The 23,075-nt window shown below is 48.3% G+C and overlaps 1 protein-coding gene across 1 annotated transcript in view; it reads right to left on the bottom strand.

The window, feature by feature from the left end:
• Positions 1-23,075, bottom strand: part of SLC6A13 (solute carrier family 6 member 13) — a 32,606-nt gene that overhangs the window by 8,757 nt on the left and 774 nt on the right. The window contains exons 3-8 of the mRNA XM_059845712.1: positions 21,902-22,123; positions 17,018-17,152; positions 15,872-16,012; positions 15,237-15,321; positions 12,978-13,110; positions 8,535-8,669 (exon numbers count right to left, since the gene is read on the bottom strand). Coding sequence (XP_059701695.1) covers positions 8,535-8,669; positions 12,978-13,110; positions 15,237-15,321; positions 15,872-16,012; positions 17,018-17,152; positions 21,902-22,118 — 846 coding nt within the window. The 5' untranslated portion in view covers positions 22,119-22,123. The remainder of the gene's footprint in view (positions 1-8,534; positions 8,670-12,977; positions 13,111-15,236; positions 15,322-15,871; positions 16,013-17,017; positions 17,153-21,901; positions 22,124-23,075) is intronic.

Here is a 23,075-nt window from a genome sequence, read left to right as displayed (position 1 = left end):
ATATAGCTCTTCATCACCACCTTTCTTTCTTTGACAAATCTGCAGCACCCTGTGGCATTCACATTCCCTGAACATGATTCCTTTGCCCAGGGTTTTTCTCCTGGGAAGCTAAAAGACAGTGAGAGAAGCCTCAGAGAAAAGAAAAACAGTTCTGATCTCATTTGCTTCTCCTGTGTTGTGCTCATGTGGAATGTGTTTGGAGATTGTTTACCCACACATGATTGCTTGATTGAACTCTGCTGTGAGGTGTTTTGACTCATTGGCCAATCAGGGCCAAGCTGTGTTGGGACTCTGGAAAGAGTCACAAGTTTTCATTATTTTTTTTTTAGCATTCAGTAAGTTTCTTTTCTGTATTCCTTAGTATAGTATAGTATTCTTTAATATAATATAGTATAATAAAGTAATAAATTAGCCTTCTGATAAGATAAAATCCTCCTCATCATTTCTTCTTTTGTCAGTGGACCTGCATTTACTGTGACATTAGCACCCTGTGACATTCAAGAGCCTTCTAGCAAGAAGAGACCAGATGAACACTTCCCATGAGAGCTGAAGGAGCCCTCTGCCACCAGAGGAAGGGTACTTGATTTGGACAAGCCTAGTCTCCAACTGGCCAGCACAGGTACATACAGCTTGTGGTGGTGGCCCCTCCCTCCAAGACCTGATGTAAATACTCCAAAATTTAAATGAAATTCAACTAGGGAGGAATACTAGAAATAAACAGAGTTGATTGCAAAAGACAGCTCCTAAAAGAACATACAAAAACACTGTTATTCCCATGAGGCCCTTTGCTCTCACTGTCAATAACACATCCCAGGGCTCTAAGGCTGACATTTGTCAATGCCAAATTTCATCTGAAAGCCTAGCTGTGTGCAGACACCAATTTCAGGCACTGTCACTGCCTACTGCAGACTACCCCAAAAGCAGGAACCAATGGTGGGGAATGAAGCAATGACAGAGATTTTTAAATAAACCTCTGTTCTCTAAGATCTTTTTTTTTTTCCTAGGAGTTTTATAAAACAGAGATAAGACAATCATTCAACAATGCAGAAGCATAGCCACATTTTCAAGACTAAAAAAAAGCAGAAATAAAATATTGCTGGGACAATTTTATGAGAAAAGTCTCCATTTAACTATACTTTCCCAGAGTGGCAGTGCCAGTCAGCCCTCAAACAGCAACCTTTCCCCAGAGCCCCTCTGAGAAGAACAGGAGCCAATGGAAAGCACCACAGTGCTTTCCAGAGGTTTTGATGCCTTCAAATCACACCTGTATCTGTCAGCCAAGACTTCATGTCCTGAAGCAATTGTTGGCTGGGCAGCACCTGCTCTGGCCACCCTTACTAATGCACAGTTCTGCCTTTTCTCTTTCCTACTGGCCAAAGTACAATCATGTGGTGACAGGTTTTGTTTTAGTTACGTCTTCTCCTTCCTGGGCTGATGAGCCTTATGAAGGCATGCTACAATCTCATTAACTACCATTTTCCCAGAAGAAATTCTGGATTTAGTTCAGGGCACAGAGGCACAGAATAAATCCTCTCCCCACCCACTGCTGTAAACCCCAGCAGGGAAAGAAGGCAAATTGCTGCTAGGGCTAGGTTTGGTGAAACTGCTCTTCCTGACTGTTCTGCAAACCACTTGCCTAACATTCAACCCCACAACATTGATTAAGTTCATGGAAACCCTGGACTCTGAGTTTCAGACCAAAGAGGGAGTGATATCCCATCTCTGATTTGTAGAATGGCAAGGGAGAGATGATGAGATGGGACTGGATCAACTAATTCGAGGCACTGGGAAGCCAAAAAAGTAATTGACCTCAGTGTATTTTACTCTTTTTGGAGATGAATGGGAAGATGGGTTTAAAGAGCAAGGTATTAATTTTTTTTAGTTCAAAGACATTAGAAAAAGATCAAAGCCCTTTTTATAATTGATTCCTAAAGCATCAGTATGCTCTTGGGCAGTACGGGCACAGCTTTCATTTTATAGCTACATTTTAGGCACAGCAAGGTAGTAAGGTGAGCGGGACAAGCAGACACCTCTGCATCAATAATTTAAACATCTTTGCACAGACTGGAATCAAATGCTTTGTTACTTTGCTTTTTATTTTGCTGCTCATTGATAGAGCTCTTGTTTTCCATCAAATTTGAGCTCAAAACACATGCTCTCGTGGGGTTTGTAGCTCTTGTAGCTCAATTTGTCAAGATAACAAGACTTTTGCCATTAAACTGCCTACCCCACGCCTGTCATAACATTAGACTCAGTTGATGCTTTTCTACCAGATTTAACAGTTGTCAGAAAGCTCAAGGATATCAATTACCTATGAATTGCACAACAGTTAGGGAATGGGAAAAAGACAGGAACTCAGGGTCCCCACTGAGCAGAAAGCTACAGGGAAGAAGAGTCAACCAGTGTTAAATATCACATAAATCACACAAGCAAAGGAGAAATACCCCTCAGGCAAGCAAAGAACTGGTGCTTTACCAGCCATGGTGGAAGCCAAATATCAAGAGGCCAAGCTTCATTAGCTCTGTGGTTTACGACACGGCTCATTTCTAAAATCCAGTGATAACCCTGACTTGTGTAGCAGAGACAAGCATGGGGTCTGTGGGCTCCTCACTTCACTGCCTGCTCAGCCCAATCTCATACCTTTGGGGTGCACACCTGGCTGTGTGGGAGTCCAGCCCCAAAGGGATATCTTTTGGGAATACAGCCTTAGCATAGGCTCCTGTTTGAAGCAAGGCAGCCCGTGGCTGAAACCTTAAATAAAGCTAAGCTTGACTTGCAGAGCTTATGATCCTACTCAGCATGACTGTGAACACCAGCTCAGGCTGCCTGCACATTATTTCAGTCGTTAAAAGGTTACTGCAGCTCTTGGGCCAAAGACAAGAGACATGTACAACCTTCCCAGTTCCTTGCAATTCCTGACTGCTTCCCCCAGATTTCTTGGGGAGTCAAAGGACTGCCATAGAACTGATGCCATGTGTGCTCTTGACCCACTGGTGATGGGGTCAAGCAGCAGCAGCAAGTCCCAGGACTGTGGGGTCACTGGGAGCCTCCTCCAGCAGCACCACTGCCCATCCAGCCCCACAGGGCTCATGGGGGCTACACAGACCTTTCACTTCAGCAAACAGCAGCTCAAACCTTTTCTCCCCAACCTGCTGCCTGTGCTCATTTCTCTCCCTGTAGTGACTCAGAGAAATGGTTTTTTCAGCTGTTCCCAGACCAGTCTGACTAAAAGACCTCACAGGGTCAGGCAGTGCTCTCTTTCCACTGCAGATAAAAGCATCCTGCTGTTCTCTGGCCACTGCTCCCAAAGAGACTGGTAAAGTTTATCCTGTTCAGATTTTGCTGGCATATTGGCAGCACGGTATTTTGATTTAATTATTGTCTGCATTTTCCTAAGCCATCCAGTTTATTTAATTCATAATTCAAATTCTTTGAACATGTCATTTGGTCCAGTTTGCAATAGCCTCTTATTCTGTTTTTAGCCAAAACCTTTACACCTGAGCTGCAGTTATTCAAGATGGTTATGGCCATTCCTCTGTCTCTTAATTTTCTCAGCAATATTCACTTTATTACATGTACTGGAATTTAATAGCTCCCAGTACTGAAACAGGTCCTTCCTTGGGAAGTTCTCAAAGCACTTACATAATAACAGCAAAACCACTTTCAAGCAAAATGTTATTGAACCCTAGTGGATGCTATACATCAAATATAGGTGGCATGCTGAGAAGCACTGAACTGTCCCCGTCAGCAAGCAGAGACAGCACAGCACAGAGTGGGTACATGCTGTGTGGAGAGTCACACTTGGTGTAATGCATAGCAGAGTGCAAAAACCAGCCAAATCTTGAGCTACAATTCAAGCAGCATTTCTTTTGCTCACAACATCACAGCTCACAAATCAGCCTGGGGCACTGGCACCACCCACCAGCCACCCACTGCACCACACAAACACATCCCTGCCTTGAAAAGGGAGATGGTGACTCCTAAGGTTTTACTGCAAGACTCCCAGGGCTCGATTTCCAACACACTGACATTCCCCTTCACTCAGGACTGGCCCACAGGCCCCAGCCCAAAGATGCAGCCCACGCCCCACCGTGCTGCACCAGCACAGAGCTGAGGCACTGCCACACAGCCCAGAGCAATACTTCCCCCCATCCCCATTCATCCCAGCAGACAGGAGACAGGGAATGGGGCACTGGCATTTGTGAAGTGTTCCTGTTCCATCTGCCCAGCATCACGTTCCCAATCCCAGAGCCCCATCTGCTTGGAAAATACTCCTCGGGAGTGAGGAACAGCGGCTTTGTTCCCCAGTTAATCTCCCTCTACTAGCACTCAAGGCCCCCACAATGCCCTGCCTGAGAACACTGACCTCATGTTATCCTCACACCTCAGGACACCTGAGGGCCTGGAAGGACATTTTGTACCCAGGAGGGCCCTCCCACCACTGAGGTTACTTTAAACACCACAAGAAAACAAACAGGTTTGTGGTTCGTCCCGAGGAACGCAGCTGCCTGCCCCGGGGGGTGCAAAGGGGAGAGCCGTGCTCCGAGGGACGCTCCTTGCTGCCTGGGAAGCCGGGCTTTATGGTCCTCCCCGCCCTGCTGCTTGCGGGCAGACAGACAGACAGACAGACAGCTTCATTCCTTCCTGCTATGTCAGCGCTGAGATCAGGCTCAGCAGGGCTGCACGGCCGGGTCCCGTGGCAGCAGGGCTGGGAACAGGCATGGGGCAGGGAGGCGGAGACAAGCACGCAGCTGCGCTTCGCCCGGCGGGGATGCGCTGCTCCAGCAAGGCAGAGCACAGGATGAGCCAAGCCCCTCTGGCACGCTGTGCGAGCACCAAGCTCTCCCTGCCTGCTGCCCGGTGCCTGCCCTCTGTGCCCAGGGCGATGTGGGAGCAGTGCCCGGCTCGCAGCCCCTCTGCCAGGGCGGTGGGGACGAGTGGAGCCATGCCGGTACACGTGTGCGCACACGGGCACAGCGGGAGCGGCTCCGCACCGAACAAACACCCGCCTGCCGAAGGGGAAAGCTGTGCAAACCCAGCACGCTGGGTCAAGACACGGCCCTGCTGGGAAAACAATAAATACGGGGAACAAATAATATTTAGGAGGCCTGTGGTCGCCCTCCCCGCTCACAGGGAAGCAGCAGCGTTTGCTGGCCACAGAGCAGCAGCAGGAAGGGTCTGGATTTGGGGCTCTGACCCCTTCCCAGCATGGCTTCAGAGGCCCACGGTTAACCCAGCGGGTCCTGGCCCTGCAAGATTCACATATCTCTCATCCTCCCTGTGGTGGCTGGAGAGGCTTATCCTCAGGTCAGCACTGAGTGTGAGAGCTGCCCTGGTCCAAACCATCACCTCAGCATTCTCCCTCTGCAGCCACAGGCAGAAAAATTGGGGGCATCTTCTCTTGCCTTCCCTTTCTGTCCTGTCTGTTGGGAAACAAGAGCCACGAGGGAAATCTGCAGGGGCAAACACTCCAAAAACCAATCATCAGGGAAATAGGCAAAAGAAAATGAGGGGGATGTAGGGAAGGATATTCAGAGATAAACACTCAACTCTGCTGACTATTGGCGCCTCCTGTGCTTCCCTAGCCCAGGACTGGGATACAGCCTCCAAATTCAGGGGCCTTCAGCACATCTGGGATGGGTGGAAAGCAACTTATCACAGAAGCTTCTTTCTTTATATAAAGACTGGATAAAGTACAAGCAAATACAGCTTGGTGGGTGTTTTCTGGAAATTTCAAGAGGAAAATAAGAGTGGGAGGCTTTGAGAAACATTTGCTACTTTTCCAGAGAGACATAAACTCTGAGCACAACAGCAGCCTCTGAGCATCACTTCTCCATTCTCACTCAGCATTAAACCTAAGGAAATTTAGCTAAGACTTGATACCAGAGTGAAAGGAGACTATTACATTTCTTCTCTTTAAAGCAAACCAAACACACAAGACAGTCCTTTCTGCATCAGCCCCACTCGTCCTCTCTTTATATCTGTCTGTCTAAAACAGTGACTGGCAGTGATATGAAAGCTTCAATCAACAGAAAGCTTGACAGCACCTGAAAAATTTTTTTTAATGACAAGTTTTACGCACTTAAATCTTAGTTCTACTCTGAATTCCTCTCATTTCATCTTCTCACTGGTGTATTCCACTATGCATCCCTCTCCTTAATCACATTCATAACTTTCCAGCATTTCCTGCTGAATAAAACAATTGATAAAACCAATAAATGCAAAGGGTGAAGTGATCAAAAATACAAATGGAGGATGACCCCAAGACCCTCTGTTGGTCCACACTGTGAAACACACAGGATGCATCTGGAGCACAGCAATACAGTCAAGGAGTGAGAAAAGACTTTGGGCCTAGTTATGACTGACATGCTAACATCACAATATTAAATAATCTACATATTAAAAAAATGAGCTATGAGATCATTTTTTAGACTTTTTTTTGATTTGGGGACATGCAGTTCAAAATAGATAATCTCTTTGGTGGTTTTGCTGTTATCTGCTCATATTTGAGCATAACTGGCCTTCCTTATTCAACATCTTGGTTTGGCAGTTCTCTGTATGGTCTGATCTACCTATCAACTGCAATTCATTTACCATTTTAATTATAGGCATTTCAGAGATTGAGGAGATGAAGATGCAGGAAGATTTAGGGCACTTCAGAGCCAGAAGAGACCATTACCAATCAGCTTGACTGAGCTCATATAGACAGGATTTCCCAGTTCTGTCCAAGGTCACTTGGCAGGTGAAAAGCAATGATTTCCACACACCAGCCTGATATTCTGACATTTAATCACATCTCAGCTGTTGCTGCTCCCCTGGTAGAATCTGATAAATAATTCATCCCCTCTTTTCACATAGCTTTTCATATACTTTAGAGGAACTTTGATTTTGTCCCCTTGCACATTGTTTGCCCTTTGTTTAAACCTCCCCCTGAGATGCCTTCTCATAAGGCTTAAATTGGAGAGGTCAGTTTGTTTTTTTTTTTAATTTCCAAAATCCCTTCCAAAGCACTAAAGAATATTCCATTTTTCAAGACTTGCTGGTAAACAATTACAGCTCACTGTCCTTTGAGCACAAATTAATTATAATCAACTTGGTCCCCATGTGCTGGCAGGACTCACACCACAGTCCCTGCACAGAGACAAGGGGGTACAACGACACATATGTGGGGCTTGGGGCACAAACCCTTCCCTCTCTGGTGGGAAGACACAAGAGAAGACTCCAGCCCTGCTACACAGTTCAGTAGGATGGTTAAAACATGCTAGAGGAAGGCAACCATCATTGCCAAAGTAAACGATGTTAAACATTCATCAGGGAATGTAGAGTGAGGAGGGAGAAGCAAGTTTTCCTCCCTTGGTTCAGCAGATTTTTCCTCCCCTTGTTCAGAGTCATCCTCTTACCTTGAAGGGTTACTCTGCCTTTCCACCAGCATTTTCTAGGCTAGAAGGAAGATCTGCTTCTAAAGCACAGGCTGCAATTGAAAAAGTTTGCCAGGACAGAACTAATGAGGACACAGCTAGAACCAGCCATGTCACGCCTGAGGTGTGTTAGTTCAGTCCCCTGGGCAGCACAGCCACAGTAACAACAGGACTTTTCATAAGAGGAGCACCACTCAAAAATATTATTTCATTTCAGAAGCCTCCTGTACCTTATCAGTGCAAACAGAGACACAGTCACAGCAAACACAGACCTGTTCTTACCCTGCCATGTTTTCTGGACCTCCATGCTGCTGGAGCAGCTGTCCTACCCACCTCCTGCCATACATCCACCAGCTTATGTTCCCATTTGCAAAAGTAATATACAAGACAGGATTGGTGCTAGACCAGAAAGAGTTAATAGGGTTACCAAGGGTTTTGCTGGCCTATTTTCCAGGCAGGCACCCTTTAATCTCCTTTGGAAACACCTTCACACAAAGGCTGGTACAGTAGCTCAGCTGGAGCCAGGATTTAACGTGGAAGAACTTGTCCCAAAGAGATTAAAAGCAGCAGTCGGGCACTGACCCGCCTGTCAAACAAGCAGGAATTTCTCACCAGGGATGGGAAGGAGAGAAAGGCAGCCAGGTCCCAGGGACTGCTGCTGCAGCACGCCATGGCTCCCACCATCCATGCACTTGGCATGCTTCCCAAGGAAGATGGAGCAAATGTGCCAGGAGCAGGGCTCATCCTCGCAAGTTGCCAGCACAATGCAAAGGGGTGCCCCATGCACTGTCTGGCTCCACAGCAGAGAAGCCTCCCCAGGAAAGGGAGGGATACCTTGCACTACTCACAAAAAAGGATTAAATCCTACAGCCCATACCCCTGAGCAATTCAGACTCAACTCAGAGAGGAAAGCAGCCCTGGAGGGCAAGAGAGCAGGGACTTTCAGAAAAGACACCAATATCACAGCTCTGCCTTATTGCCAAAGAGGGGCAAAGAGAGGTTAGAAAGTAGAAATGGGAAGAAAGAGAGTAGGAAAACCAAAAGGAGAGAGTGAGGGCTGCTAGAGGAATCCATGTAAGCACAGCTTAGCCATTCATTTCCCCCCATCCACCTTACCTGAGGGTCTCCAAGGCGACTGATGTCTGGATAAAGGTAAAAGAGGATTCCCTGGGCTGCCCCAGGTAAGGAGACTCCCCTGATCAGCAGAACAATCAGCATGACGTATGGGAACGTGGCAGTGAAATATACCACCTGGGAAAAGCAGGAAGAGACAAGTGTGGGAGAGCAGCATGGGCCAGAACACACAGTGCCAGCCAGTAGCACAGCACTGATCCCTGGGCTGGGAGAGGTGGGCAGGCAACAGGTCAGGCTGCTTTGCTGAGCACCCTGCTGTCTCCTGCAGTAGAAAGAAACAAGTTTGAAAATTTACTCAGGAAATGTATGACATGCCATTGCATGTCTGGAGCCAGAGAAAATCCTCCTAGTCCTAGAGCAATCCAGACCCTGAGCCAGGCTGTCAGCAGGCTGGACTCAGAGTGGGTCTTCTGAAGCCCGTGGTGTAATATGGGCATGCATCAGGGAAGGAGCTGCCCCCCAGTATCCATCTTCACATCCCTACTCCCAACAGAGTCTGAGTGACGCAGTCCCTTCTCCACAGCATTTAGTGGCAAGGGTGAAGGGTGTGCAGGTAACGCCTTGACACATGATTGCCACTGGAGGACCACCAGGGACAATGCTGGGGGTCCCCAACTCAGAGCTGGGGCTGGCAAAGGGGGTGTGCCCAGCCCTTCCCACTGCAGTGACCTCATCATGGGCATTTCAGGCAGAGCAGGGCTGCAAGTCTCAGAATTGCCACTAAGCATGCAGATCCAAACAGGACCTTGAATGTGGTATTCACATACTCTTTGAACAGAGAGACATAATTCTCTCACCCAGGATTTTTCCTGGGGAAGGCAGTGAGAAATCTCAGAGAGAGAAGAGAAAACAATTCTTATCTCTACTTGCTGCTCCTGCTGTTTGGCACATGTGGAATGTGTCATGGAGATTGTTTACTGAAAGGGATTTGTTAATTGGACTCTGCTGATGGTTGTTTGGACTGATTGACCAATTAGGTCAAAGCTGTGTTGTGACTGTCTGAAAGGGTCACAGGTTTTTCTTTAGTGTAGTTTTAGTTTAGTGTAATATAATATAGCTTAATACAGCATATTATACAGTTTAGTTTAGTATAGTGTAATATAATGTTGCTTAATACAGCATTTGTTCAGCCTTCTGAATCATGGAATCAAGGCTCTTTATTCCCTGCCTTGATGTAGCCTGAAATGATACTTGAACACATGTCCCCTTGCTTTTTGTGTCACTAGCCCCATGAGCATTGCAAACACACTCAGGTAGGATTAAAATCCCTTTCCTCTAGCAAAGGAGCTACAAACCTTGGGGGAAAGCTGGAAACCAGTATCAGATATTCCTTTCAGGGACTTCACCTCTGGTAAATGGGACACTCAGTTTGGGGTCTACCAGGGTACTTTCAGGACTGTTCAGGCTAACTGCTGCAGCATGCCACAATGACACCACATTGCAGTCTGTTTCCCACACAAACTGATATTGAGAGTTCGTGCAACCTCCTCAACAATTCAAGTAATGTGATTAATCCTTTTGCATTGCTTCCACACCTTAAAGAAATATTGGCCACCTTGAGAAGAGGTTGTTCATTATCATGCTAGGACAAAAAAATAAATGTTTCTTCTTCGGGATTTTTCCTGTGTAGACATGCTGAGCAAGGACTTGCATCAGCATGCTTCACCTGAATGCTACCCTGCAGCTCTTTTCTCAGCTCTTTTCTCAGCTCTGGCAGTTGTGCACTGGAGAGCTCATCTCTGGAGAAAGTGCAAAATGTAATGATGTGAAGTAACCCGTCTCTCACACCTGCCCATCCATCCAGAATAAGATGCTTTAAAATCCCAAAGCCCACCATCTCTTAGTGGGAGTCACAGGCTGTGACTCATCTTTGGTGATGTCTGCATTAGGGGACATCCTACAGAGAACAGGCATATGATTTTCCTGGACCACTTCTGCTCTGCCCCTGGGCAATCTGTATGATCTGAGCAGTAATTCAAAACAAGATTTTGTTTTCTGGATCCACTCTGATAGACTCCATCTGAATAAAGCAATGTCCAAGGCCCCTGATTCTGTAAGTCCTCCTCTAATTCAGGACACACACCTTCCAGTCATTTGGTTTTGTGTAGTAGGACAGGATTTGAAAGATATCCCGTCCTTGAAAAAACCCAGTATTAGAGTGTCATCTCTGTCTGCAGCTCCAGGTTTTCTATGCGTTTCATGAGCCCTGCTCCATGTGTCTCAGCAGTCTTGGATAACACTGACACAGAGATCAGTGAAAAATACCTCCTTGCTGAGGCTCTGGATTGCCTGAGATATCTGGAGCAGGTTCATCCCAGTCCCTCTGAATCTGCATCCTGAACACTGTAGAAACCAAGGACAGGATCCTTCAGCAAGTAAATTCCCCATAGTCTCAAATTTTCAAGGAGCATATGTTTTAGAGCTGTACAGTGACAATAAATCAAATCTGCAGGTCCTGCAAGTTTAACCATCATCACTGTGTTTACCACACAACCAAAGTCTTCCTTCAGGAAATAATGGGATGCAAGTCTAAGCTTTCTCAGCCGTGAAAGCAAGATCAAAAACCAAAATCATAAAAACAACTCATTGTCTTTGAACCTTAGTGCACATTCTTCCAGGATGCCAGGTTACACATTGGCTTAATCTCTAAATAACGCCAGTTTTAGGAGCTCAGGGTACAAACTGGTAGTTTTCTGGCATATGATTTGGATTCATATTTTGGTAACATCCTATGTGCTTACAGCCTATGTGAATTAGTGTGTTAGGCTTGTCACTCACACCTCCACCGAGACCTGAATTTGGAGAATGCTTTCCTGGATTAATATTGCCAAACTTCTAACAATAGGAACATCTGGATCCAATGAGATATTACTCAGTGTTTGGCTCAGACCCAATATTTTTTATTTTTTGGGCATTGTTAGCACTTACATCACTAGGAACCTTGCCGGGATCAGTGTGATCATTCTGTCACATGCTGGTCAACAACATCCAGGGTTTTATTTGAATCTGATCCACATGCCTCAGCAAAGTGGTTCCATCTGTGACAACCTCCTGCTTGTGGGAGTGCTCCTGGGGTCAGGCAGTCCCTGTGCAGGAGGATGAGAACCACTGCTGGTCTGAGTAGGGTGATTTCAGCTCAGGGTGTTGACCCTCCACAGGCAAATCCTCAGAATAAGGAATATTTCTTTCCCAGTGGGGTTATATTCCTACAGCCATCACTTTAGACAGGTTATGAAATACATGGAGGGTTGATAAACCTATGGACACTGTTGCTTCACTGAAAGAAGGTTTCAAGATCTCTCCATCACTAGTACTTTTTGCTAAAAATCACTTGCATTTGACTGAGCACTTGTATCTAAAATAGATGGAATTTGTTCTCAGGACTTCCCACACTACATTTGCTGTATCTTCATATCATATTTGCTGTTATTAGACTGCCTCTGTTTTCTTTTACCAGGCCACCACAGCAAGCAGTTGCTCTTTTCTTCTAATTTTACTCCATGGAAACCAGAAAAGATCATCCCTGCAAGCTGCTTGATTTCCCTGTCATGTTTCATAATCCCAGACCATTCTGGAAGCAAGAGAAACTCCTAACATCCATGCCATCAACTTGATAGAAATGGGTGCAGCTAAAGTTTACACCCCATCACACATGATGGCTTGTTCAAGACATGCAGAGAAGACACCATTTAGGAAATACACTAAACTTTTCATTTCCATCTGTTCTTACTGGCTCCAGACAAAGCTAGCAGGAAATGGGGTCAGAAGGCAGTAGCAGAAAATAAGTAATGGGGTCAGTGCAAATCAGAGTGGCACATTCTGTAACAGACAGCATGGAATGGAGCTGGACAGCAGCACCAGTTTTTCCCAAAAACATTAAAAGAAATAACTCTGGTGACTAGTGTGGGGATAGAAAAATGAGACCTTCACTGCTGGAGAACATGAGCAACTGTAGGAAGAGTTGGGACAAACAGAAAGCATAAAAAGATAACTCCTATGGTACTGAGACAGAGAGGGCTTTGGGGCCATCATGGTTACCTTTTTTTATATCTAATGATTTTGAAGATTTTCCAGCTGCACTTGCCAGCAGAGGCAAGAACATGCTGCTTGCTCATGCTGTGGTGGGAAGGAAGGGAACATGCAACCACCCCAGACAGAGAAATACTGCAGTCTCCTCAGCTTGTGAATGGGCATATATACCTTGGAAGTTAATGCTCTGAGATGCCTCAGTGCTCCCATCCTTTCCTACCCAAAACCACAGAGCCTGGCTCACATTCCTGCTGCACATTGAGCCCTACAGGTTCCCACCAGCTTATGCAGACAGTGGTTCCCAGGAGACCTCAAGGACCTCTCTGAACCTGTAAAAGGTGAGTAGAACCAGTGCTGTGACCAAGGGAAGAGGCTTGGCCAGAACCAAGGACTCACCTTGCCCGTGGACTTGACCCCTTTCCAAATGCAGAAGTAACAGATGATCCAAGCCAGCAAGAGACACAGAGCCAGCTCCCAGCGGAGACCACCCAGGTGCTGGATGCCATCAGAAATCTTTAGCACTCGCCTCCTGCATTGGGGGGAAGCAAAGAAACATGCAAGGGTCACTGATGCTGGCCACTGATATTCCCAACACCATGCTGGTTCTCATCCCCTCAGTGCCTGATGGCTTTGGGGAGAAAAGATGTTTTGCTAACAATGTTCAGGTCTGAGCTGAAAGCCTCAGAGAAATTAAGCAGTGCCTTTCTCTGAAAAATACTGCCAGCCTGGCAGGTCACACATGGACACACAAAGTTCACCTACTTTTCTGACACGCTGCAATCCTCAGTCAGGGGTACACTGCACTTACCAGGCAGAATCCATCAGGATCACGCAAGAAACAATGCTGTCCAACCCCTTCTCCATAGCACACTTTTCTCTTTTGAGGCAGCCACATAATTGACCTCAGGACACAGAGCAGCACAGCATCCCATTCTGTGACTAAGACCCAACCACAACCACCATCATCCCCACTGCACAGTCAGAGAGGCCACCTAGAGCATCCTCTCACAGCCAGTGTGGAGATAAAATCCTGGGCTATGTGGACCTTGGTACAAATGAGGTCAGATAATAACAGCCTTTCCATGTCATGTGTGTGTCAAATCTTCCTCATCACTTATAAAAGTAAGGACTCATCCTCCTCTATCTCCTACACCACACAGTTGAACCTGAGTGTGAAACCCCAGGGTACAGTCCCAGAAACCCAAGCCTGAGACAGGCAAAGAAGGACTTGCACAGCACTGGAGCCCAGCAACCAGCAGTGTCCACCCTGCTGCAAAAGACAGCAATTACCCCAAAATAAAGGTGCTGCTGGAGAACCCTTGTCTAAGGCACACTGCTGCCCTCAGTGCCCCACAGCCTTGCAGCAGATTGAGGGGGTGAGAGAAGGGTTGGAAAAATCACAGTGCACTCTCAGATAAGCTTTGTCATGCTGCTCTTTGCCTGCTTCTAAGGATGTGGACTCTAACCAGTGCAAAGGGTGCCACTGGACTGGAACTAACTGGGTGCTGTACTGCAGCCAGAAGAGACCTGTGGAGTGTGTGATCACCCCACTGGCAGGTCAGAGCTCCTCAAAGAAGTGCTGGCCTCCTACCTCCCTGCCCAGGGACAGCAGGAACAGATGCTGCAGACAGTGGAAACAGAAGGAACAGAAACAATGAACAGTGGAAATTTCCAGTGCCATGCTGCTTGTTCCCCAGTAACATAGGGATGGCTACAGCAGTGGTAGAAACAATGAATTTTCCAGTGTTCAGCCTCAGGAAAAGCAGCCTAAGGCAGGCTGCTGTCTCATCACCTGTGAGCATCAGGCAGAGGGAGTGCACAGGAGACAAAAAATAATTTTTAAACTTTGGAGTTGAAAAGCAGTGTCCCTGTGCTGAGCTGAGGAAGCCCTGGGGGTGCTGTGTGTGTGCTCCATCCCCCCCTGAGGGTAGGCAGGGACAGAGCCCTCCATCCATCCAAACACACAAGGGAAATGCACGGTGGCAGCACAGGGGGTACCTGCAATCATTCAGCCAGGGCTCAGTGCTTAGCTGGGCCTGCTGAGGATCATCAGGGATCCTAACAGAGCTATGCCTTTGTGACAGACATAAAGCTACTCTGTACCCCAGGATAACTAACACAAGGAGATAAAACAATGAACACGAGGGACAAATTTCAGTGTGCAGTTATCTGACCCTGGCGTTTTGTTTTGATTTTGGTGAGTTTCTCTCCTCAGCTTAAATTGCATATTGGTCACCCTATACTGAGGACATCACTCCTTTTTTTATTTTTGAGATAAGACCAGTGCACATACAAAAGTCATTGCCCACCATGCCAGAGCCTCTTGGGAACACGCTGGTATCATGCAGCAGCATGGATTCAAAGGAAAAAGGTCAGTGAGACCAAAAAGGCCAAAAGGTCCAGAGGGACAGGAACACAGCATCAGAGAAGGACAAAATCAGGTGGCTCTGAGGCATGCCAGCACAGCTCCAAAGCAACACCATGGGTGCAGTGAAGTTAACCTTGACTGACAGGGCTGCCCCTGAGAGCCTTCACTCTGACCTGCTCAGCTCCCCCCTTTGTGTCCTCTTCTGGCAAGGGTGGGTTTATAGGATGTGCTACTGCACAGTTTGTCCCTTGCCCAGGGAAGGGTGTTCAGGCCTGTCCTTTACTTACTCCCAGAACTCGATGACTGGGGACGTGGCGTTTTCACTGGTCACGTTGAAGGTCGAGTTTGCCTTCTGAAGCTCCATGCAGTTCTCTGTGGGAAAGGCCCAGGGAAACAAGAACTGTAAGCAGCAGCGCCTGGAGTACCAGAGGATCTGAAAAATCCCTCCCTGTCCATCCACAGTGTTGACACTCCCTGACATTGACTCTGGGACAAGTTATAGTCCCAAGGATGCACAAAAAGAAATCCCTTCCATGGAAAGGCTGGCAAGAAATCTAGGACACTTAAGATGATAGCATTTAACTTTTCCTTCCAGTGGGCACAGTCCTGATCAGCACTGGGTCTGTGGTTAACATACAGAACAAGATGATGCCAGGAAGGAGGGCACCCATGTTTGCTGGAGCCCAGAGCAGGAGTCACCAGGGAGGTCACCACTGCACAGCACTGGCGCTTCTCTAGGAAAAACTGAGATCAGCAAAGCCTCTCCCAACAAAAGTGCCAACAGCACTGCAGTGACCCAGCATCCCAAACCTGTATCCCACCCACACAGGAGCAAGACACTCTCCTGAGGCTTGGCCCTGGGCAGTAGCAGGTTTCCCTCAGTGGGATCTGCTGGAGAAGAGGGAGAGGGCTCCACACCCACCTGTGTTCCACTCGTGGTCACAGCTGCCCCAGGGGAGATCAATGGTGAAGGAACTGAAGAGATAAAACAAGGCCCAGGCCAGGACAATGATGTAGTAGAAGTTCAGCAGTACGACGATGACCTGTGAGGCGTAGCCAATTCCTGCAGAAAGTGAGCCCCAAGGCAGGTGACCCACGTGCCAGGGGACAGGAACAGGATTCCCTTTGGGACCTGCTCACCCAGTGCTTGTGCCTGCTGCTCTGCATTTTGAGTGCTCTGCCAGATCTGTCAGTGGGGGTGTCACCAGAGCCACCATCCCCTCCCCAAATTCCACTGTGCCACATCAGTGGGCATCCAGTCAGGGGCCCCCAGGCACCCCTGTTCCTGCTGCCCTGCCACAGCCTTCCCTGGTGAAAGGGTGGCACTGGGAGGGACACTGGGCAGGGGGTGGGCAGACTATGGTTGGAACACCACCCAAAGGGGCAGAAACAGACAGTGGTGTGGCAGCTACTGAGTCACACCTCTTCTAACAAAATTCATTTTTTTAATAATTTTCACGTTTCCTTTTCATTTTTGTTTTGGAAGCTCTTTTATTAACTCTGCACACCTTCTCTGGGAGGTGTCAGAGAAGCATCTAAAGGTTTTGGCACATGAGGAGGAGGCAACTGTGACTTTCAGAGAAATCAAAGAAAGTGGCTTGGGGCTGGATAACTGTGATGAAACTGTGCTAGAAACAGAGGATCTGACTACTGACAATTCATTAAGAGAGCTGACACCTTCACCAGTAAGGTTTTACACAACCTGCAAACTCACAGAGATGACAGAGCATCAACTTAAAAAAAAAAAAAACAGCAGCATGCTTTAGGTTCTTCTTAACCACCAGAAGCATTTTTCCCATTTACCTCTTAGAGGACAACCTTGATTGGGCACAAAGCTCCTTGCCAAAGCTCCTTTCCATGAAGAAGGACACTGGGATGGAATATAACAGTGAGAACTGTTGGGTGAAGGTGACCCAAAGGGGGCAGCCAGTGGCCCTCTCAGGCAGCTGGGCAGGGGATGTGTGGAGGTGCATAACAATCCAGGCTGTGGGAAACATGCCTCTGCTCGTGCCCTCAGGGTCCCAGGGTGTCCCCACCTCCCCATGCCCTCCCAGCTCCCCCCAGTCACCTTCAAAGAGGGGGCAGATCCTGCGCCAGGCCGTCACCCCTCCCTGGCTCGTGTACTGCCCCAGCGCCGTCTCCAGCAGGAACACTGGGATCCCACAGGTGAAGAGGAAGATGAGGTAGGGGATGAAGAAGGCACCTGGCAGATTCAAGTGGCAGATAGAAAAATAAGCCCTATGTGGGGACTGAGGTCAGGCTGTCTCTAGCCAGTCGCCAGGCAGGTTCCTCCTGAGTGGGACAGCCTGGAGATTGGAAGATCACAGACAGGATGCCAGGGGGAAAACTTTTCCTCACATTTTATCCTCTGGAGTGATGTGATTACATGAATAATTCAAATGTACAAAGAATAGAGAAGAAAGTTGTGAATAGCTTCATGGAAATACAGAAGAACAGTCTGCTATAAAGACATTCCAACTTTTAATCAGGTTGGTGGCTCCTTTCACATTGATTGCTGTGACTGAAAGAGCTGACAAACCCATGGATGTCAGTACCAAGGCTCTGAGGAGCACGTGGAGACTGACACTTTTGCCCAGTTTGAGGGGTTGCTCAGTCATTTGCTTGTCAAAAAGCAACAGACATGCAGAGGAAGAGCAAGTAGTGCAGCAAAGTATGCACCTCACAGCAGCAGCCAGGGCTGCCCTCCTGTTCCAGCCCTGTCATGGAACAGGCAGGAAGAGATTAAATGCATCAGGCTTTTGATTACCGCAGGCTAATGTTAATTGCAGCAATGGCCTTTATCCCACAGAGCACAGGAGACAGCCCCACAAGATGGTGCATGCACATCATGTGCCACTGGAGCTGCTCAAGCTGTGCTGAAAGGCAGGGACACAGGTCAGGAGAGGGGTAGGCTCAAGCAGAGAGCAGCATCTTGGCTGTGGTGGGCTCAGAGGGCATGCAGGGCCAGAGGTGGCAGCCCAGGCAGGCACTAATTGTGGTTTCCCTGCACAGGTCTTTTCCCTGCCTGTGAGATGCTATCTGCCTTTGGGCTCAGCTCGGTGGGGGTGTATGGGAAATCACAGTCCTGGTGCATGAGAGAACTCAGAACCCAGGAGATTTCATTAAGAAGCTTAGCTAGCATGCAGGGGCTGGGAAAAGGAAGGGGCACTTTGGGGACTGGCTGGGATTCCCACCCTGTGCTCATCTCAGCCAGGTGCAGAGCCACAGCCCCCACTTCTTGCAAAAAAAAAAAGTGTGAGCAAAACAGACAGGGAAGGCACCTTGGCAGCTCCCTGTGGACAAAGAGGAGCTGAAAGGGATGCTGGCTTAATGGTTTGAATCCATGATCTTAGAGGCCTTTTCTAATCTCAGTGATTCTGTGATACCTGGCAGCCCTGCAGGAACAATGCCCATCTGCCCATATGTGTAAACAAAAATTGGTGAAGGCAAATGGCAGGGGAAATGGTTGTCTTAACACTGCCCTCTCAACTCCCAGCTTGCACAAAATCATAGCATCATGAAAAGCAGCCTGTTTCCAAGAAAGGTTGTTGTCATACAAAAGTTTGTATTTAACTAAACTCCAGGAGAGGTCTCTGAGGCAGCAAGTCAAGTTTTCCAGCCCAGTTTTCCCTTATTTGCAGCCTGCAGCCTGGCCTGTCCCCTAACCTGTGGTTATCTCTAGTTTCGGGAAGGTTTCAGGAGGATCCTGATGTGTAGCCTGTGAAATAGCACAGAATTCTGGTGGAGAGAAGGAAAATTTTGTAGAGATGTGTCTCTGCAATCTGCCCAAATCCCCTCACATCCCAAGTGGGGATATTGGTGTGCTGAGCAACAGACCTCAGTGAGAGCTGACCTAGAGGATGTATCCTGGGCACTGTGTGATTAACACCATCAGTATTATTTAGCTAAAAATATATGATGAAAACACTTATGCTAGCTCTGTATAACCTTCTGTAGTTATCTGCAAGAAATGTACCATTTTAAGCAACTTTCCCAACTGCCAGGAAGAGAGGCTTGTTTGGAGGGTATTTTAGGGGAAAACTCTCCCAGCTGAGGCCTGAGCTCTGGCCAAACCCTGGCCCTGCTGGTCAGACTGTGTGCCATCAGATCCAGGTGTTTCTGTGCTAAAAACATTATCAAGTCACTTTGACTTACTGATTTGGGCCTATATACACTGAACCCACTTTTGGGGCAGATTTGGAGACCTCAGCTACAGGTGGACACACTGTGTAGGATTTTCCCAGTTGCTGGGAAGGGTTCTCCAGGTCCTCACTACAAAACAGGGCTCCCCAGTGCCTGTGGACTCTGGATGGTTGCACAAGTGTTCAGGCAATTGGTGATGTACCTCTCTCAATCCCTACCCTGTCTCTCATCTAGTAATGATAAGGTGCATTACTTTGCTTCCTGTTGCTTGTTGCTAAAGCTGAGTGTGTAGTTTTATTGAATGTACCATTTCACTTTTGTGTTGCCTTTGTATTCATAGTCAAAGAAGACCATTCTTTCTGTTGGTGTCTGTGGTCTTTAAACTACCCCCATCAATTGGCAGAGCAGGGGACACAGGCAGAAATTAGTCTGTAACCATCCCAGTGCCCTCCCCATCTCATTTTCAGCAGTGGGGGGCCTTGGGACTGGCAGGTGTGGGAGCTGGGGAGGGGGTGCAGTGCTGGCAGCCACACCACCAGACAGGCTTCCCTGGTATTTCCCCATCAGAGGGGCCGCCCTGCCCAGGGAGGGCCTGCCCCTGCCACTGCAGGTGAAAGCAAGAGCAAACAAGTGCAAAAAGAACAATTTTTTGTTGTTTTTCTCTACTACGTAGGGCTTTGGTATCATGCATTGAGCATTAAATATGTAAGGGACTACTCTTGCTTTGTTATGTGAAAATATCCCCAAAGAAAGGATGAGTGGCTCTTTCAATAACTCAGATTTTGCAGATACCATTTCTTGAGGAGGCTCATATTTAGGCAAAGCAAGAGCTGCCAGCAGTGATCACCACTGCCTGCACACAGTTCAGAAGGGAGAGAGTCATCCAGCAGGGCAGAACTGCCTCAGACTGATGGGAGTGCTGGCACAAGAGTTAATGGCTGTAAGCTGGCTGTGATTGACCTGGGGCTGGAAATTAGATAAAGGCCCTGCACCTTTATAGAAGAATGGGAGAAGCAAGAGCCTGGACCAGCATTTCTAAGGGTGCATAAGGCAAAACCTCTGGGAACTTTTAAAATTCAACTTGAGGTGTTACAGGGGTTTTGATTCAGTGCTGTCTGTGGTAGGCTGGGTTCCATGAGGCAGGAGGGACCTTTGTGTCCTGCACCACCTCATCCCACTGCTCTGCCCCAGGAGAAACCTTACAGAAACTGTCTCCTCACCATGCAAGAGTCTTGTGCACCATCCTTGCTCTAACCTCATGGAAAGGGGGCTGGAGATGAAAAATCTGCCTGGGACTACAAATTCCTCACAGCCTCTAGTGCTTCACTGGACTTTGCTTCAGGCCCATTTCTCCAGGGAAAAAAGGCTGAGAAATCCCTTTGAGTCTTGCCTCTGCTGCTCACACAAGAGCTCCCCTCTCCCCAGAGCTCTCCCCTGGTACCCAGGGCAAGGGGTGCCTGGACAGGATTCCAGGTCCTGCTCCCATCAATGGAATAGTACCCAGGGAAAGTTGCAGCAGTGGGACCAGACATAGCTCAATCAGCAGCCAAGAAGCATTTCCCACAGAAAAAAAAAAAAAAGTGGAAAAATTCTCCTTTTTCGAAAGGGAAAGAGACTGCCTGATCATCTGGTGAAAAGAAACAAGCACTGAAGAAAGCACAGCGTGAAAGTAGCTAAACAGTGTTTAATCCTCTTTTATGCCACTGGGATGAAAGCAGTTTAGTGAGGCCCATGAGACCACTGCAAGCTCAAGCCAGGGGATTTCAGCCCCAGGTCCTCAGTGCTCACTCCCTGCCAGCTCCCAGCCAAGCACCACTTCCCCTCTCCCCTTCTGGAGGGCCCAAATAGGAACTAATCACAGAGCAGCTCCCTCTCTCTACATGTCTCTGAGCCAAAGTTGAGAAAAACTTTATGTTTTCACATTTTTTAAAGTTTTGTCCTTTAAAAGGCAGCCACAAACTGTGGAAGCCTGCAGCAACCCTCCACCTGCACAGCGATTCCAGCTCTGCTGCCAAGGCACAGTGCAGGCTGCCGCGGGGTGGATGGCTGAGCACAGCCTGAGCAGCACTGCAGTGCTCACACCTCAGTGCCAGCACCCTGCTTCCCTGCCCCTGCATCAGCCACATCCACCCACACTCCCACAGCCCTTCCTTGGGGATCAGAGGCAGGGCTCCCCTCTCCCACACCTTACAGCTCTGGTAGATGCCAAGGGAGTGGGGCGGGAGTGGTGTTGTCCTTCTACCCCAAGGCAGGAGAAACCCCTTCTCTCTGCCCTGTCCCTGCCACCTGCCTCTGGGACCCAGGGGACAGCCTTCCAAGGACACACACAGGAGCAAGACCTGTGTTCAAGAGCTCCTGGGAGTCCCCTGAGTTCCCACTCACAGAGCCAGCAAAGCCCCTGGGGCCTCTCACAGCACTGCCTGCCCTCCCACCAGGACCCACCATCCCATTGGCACAGGATGCCTGGTGCTCCTCAAGGAAGCGATACCTGAAGTGAGACACAGGGCTCAGAAAGCTGAGTTCCCTCCCTGCTCTTCCAGCCTTCCCTCTGCATATAGCCACCCACTTCAGCAGCAGGAGCAGAGCTCCATTCATCTCAGGGAAACACAGCTCCAGCCATCAGAAACCCTGCGATATCCCCACTGCTATCCATGTCCCACTGGGTTCAAAACAAGCCCCTGGTCGGGGCCCAGGTGGCAGTACCATGTTGGCAGGTTGGCTCCTTCCCTTCAGACTCATGGGCACAGCTGAGGAGCTGGGAGGGATTGTGGAGTGGTGCTGGTGACCAGGTGGCCCTGGCTGCTCTTACCTCCACCGTTCTTGTAGCAGAGGTAGGGGAAGCGCCAGACATTTCCCAGGCCAATGATCTCCCCAGCCACAGACAGCACATACTCCAGCTTGTTGTTCCATTGACCACGCTCCAGGGTCTGGTCCTCCTCCTCTTCTTCCTCCTTCTCCTTTTCCATGCCAGGGTGTGTGGGCACCATTTCACCATTGCTGACAGCACCAGGGACACTGTAATCCATCCCACCTGCAAAAAGAGTTTCCTTCATTACATTCAGCACGAGCCATGCAAAGATGCAGAAATTTGGACCACAGGAGGCAAGAGAGGGGCAAGGACAAGCACACACACATCTCAAACCATTCCTCCCTTTCCCCTCATACAGATTCCTGCTGGTGCTAAGAGTGCACATGCATTTTCACTAGTGACTCCAAAACTACTCCTTGAAAGCCACTATTAGTTTCATTATTTTAAATTGCTGCATCTCAAAACAGTCCCATCTCTGGAAGCCCATCCTCTAAGCCCAGTGTTACACAGAAGACCCAGCAGCTCAGGTTGGAGCTCCCACTGTGTCAGGTGTGGGACACAGACTTAGGGCTGGAGGGGCATGACAGCAGGATCAAATACTTGACAAGGTATTTTATAAGGGTTTCTCTTCTCTTGCCTTAGCCTGGTTTTACAGACCATGTGATGGATGCCACAAATCACAGAAGTCCTAGACACAGGAAGAGAACAAACTGAAATGATAGGAAAGCAGTTGATGGCAGCAACTGTTGCTGACAATCTTCAAGGCTACATGAAAAGGTGATTTTCAGAATGGTGCTATCCTTCTAACAGCAGGATAAAGCGTGCAGGATAAATCATTGGCATCTGGGATCTTGCCTTTCTCAAGGTCTGCCCTTCCAAACATCTGCCCATTTCCTGCAAAGCTTCCCACAGTATTGCTCTCAGATCCTTTGGCACCATCTCTAAATACACCTGTGCTAAGAGAAGATCAGCAGAGAACAAGTGGGCACCACTTCACTGCCCCATGTTCCCCCAGGTACCTCCAAGAGGACACCATTTGGAAGGATCACGGAAGGTTGAGCCTGTTCCTTCCAGGCAGGATGCCCCGCTGGCTGCCAAGTTCTACAGCAGAAAGGGTGAGGATTGTGGTTTTACCAATCCCCAGTGTCAAAGCTCGATTGCTGAGGACCCTGTG

The sequence above is a fragment of the Haemorhous mexicanus genome, chromosome 5 (assembly GCF_027477595.1).
Source record: "Haemorhous mexicanus isolate bHaeMex1 chromosome 5, bHaeMex1.pri, whole genome shotgun sequence".
NCBI classification, from domain to species: Eukaryota; Metazoa; Chordata; class Aves; order Passeriformes; family Fringillidae; genus Haemorhous; species Haemorhous mexicanus.
This window is presented reverse-complemented; position numbering and strand designations above follow the sequence as displayed.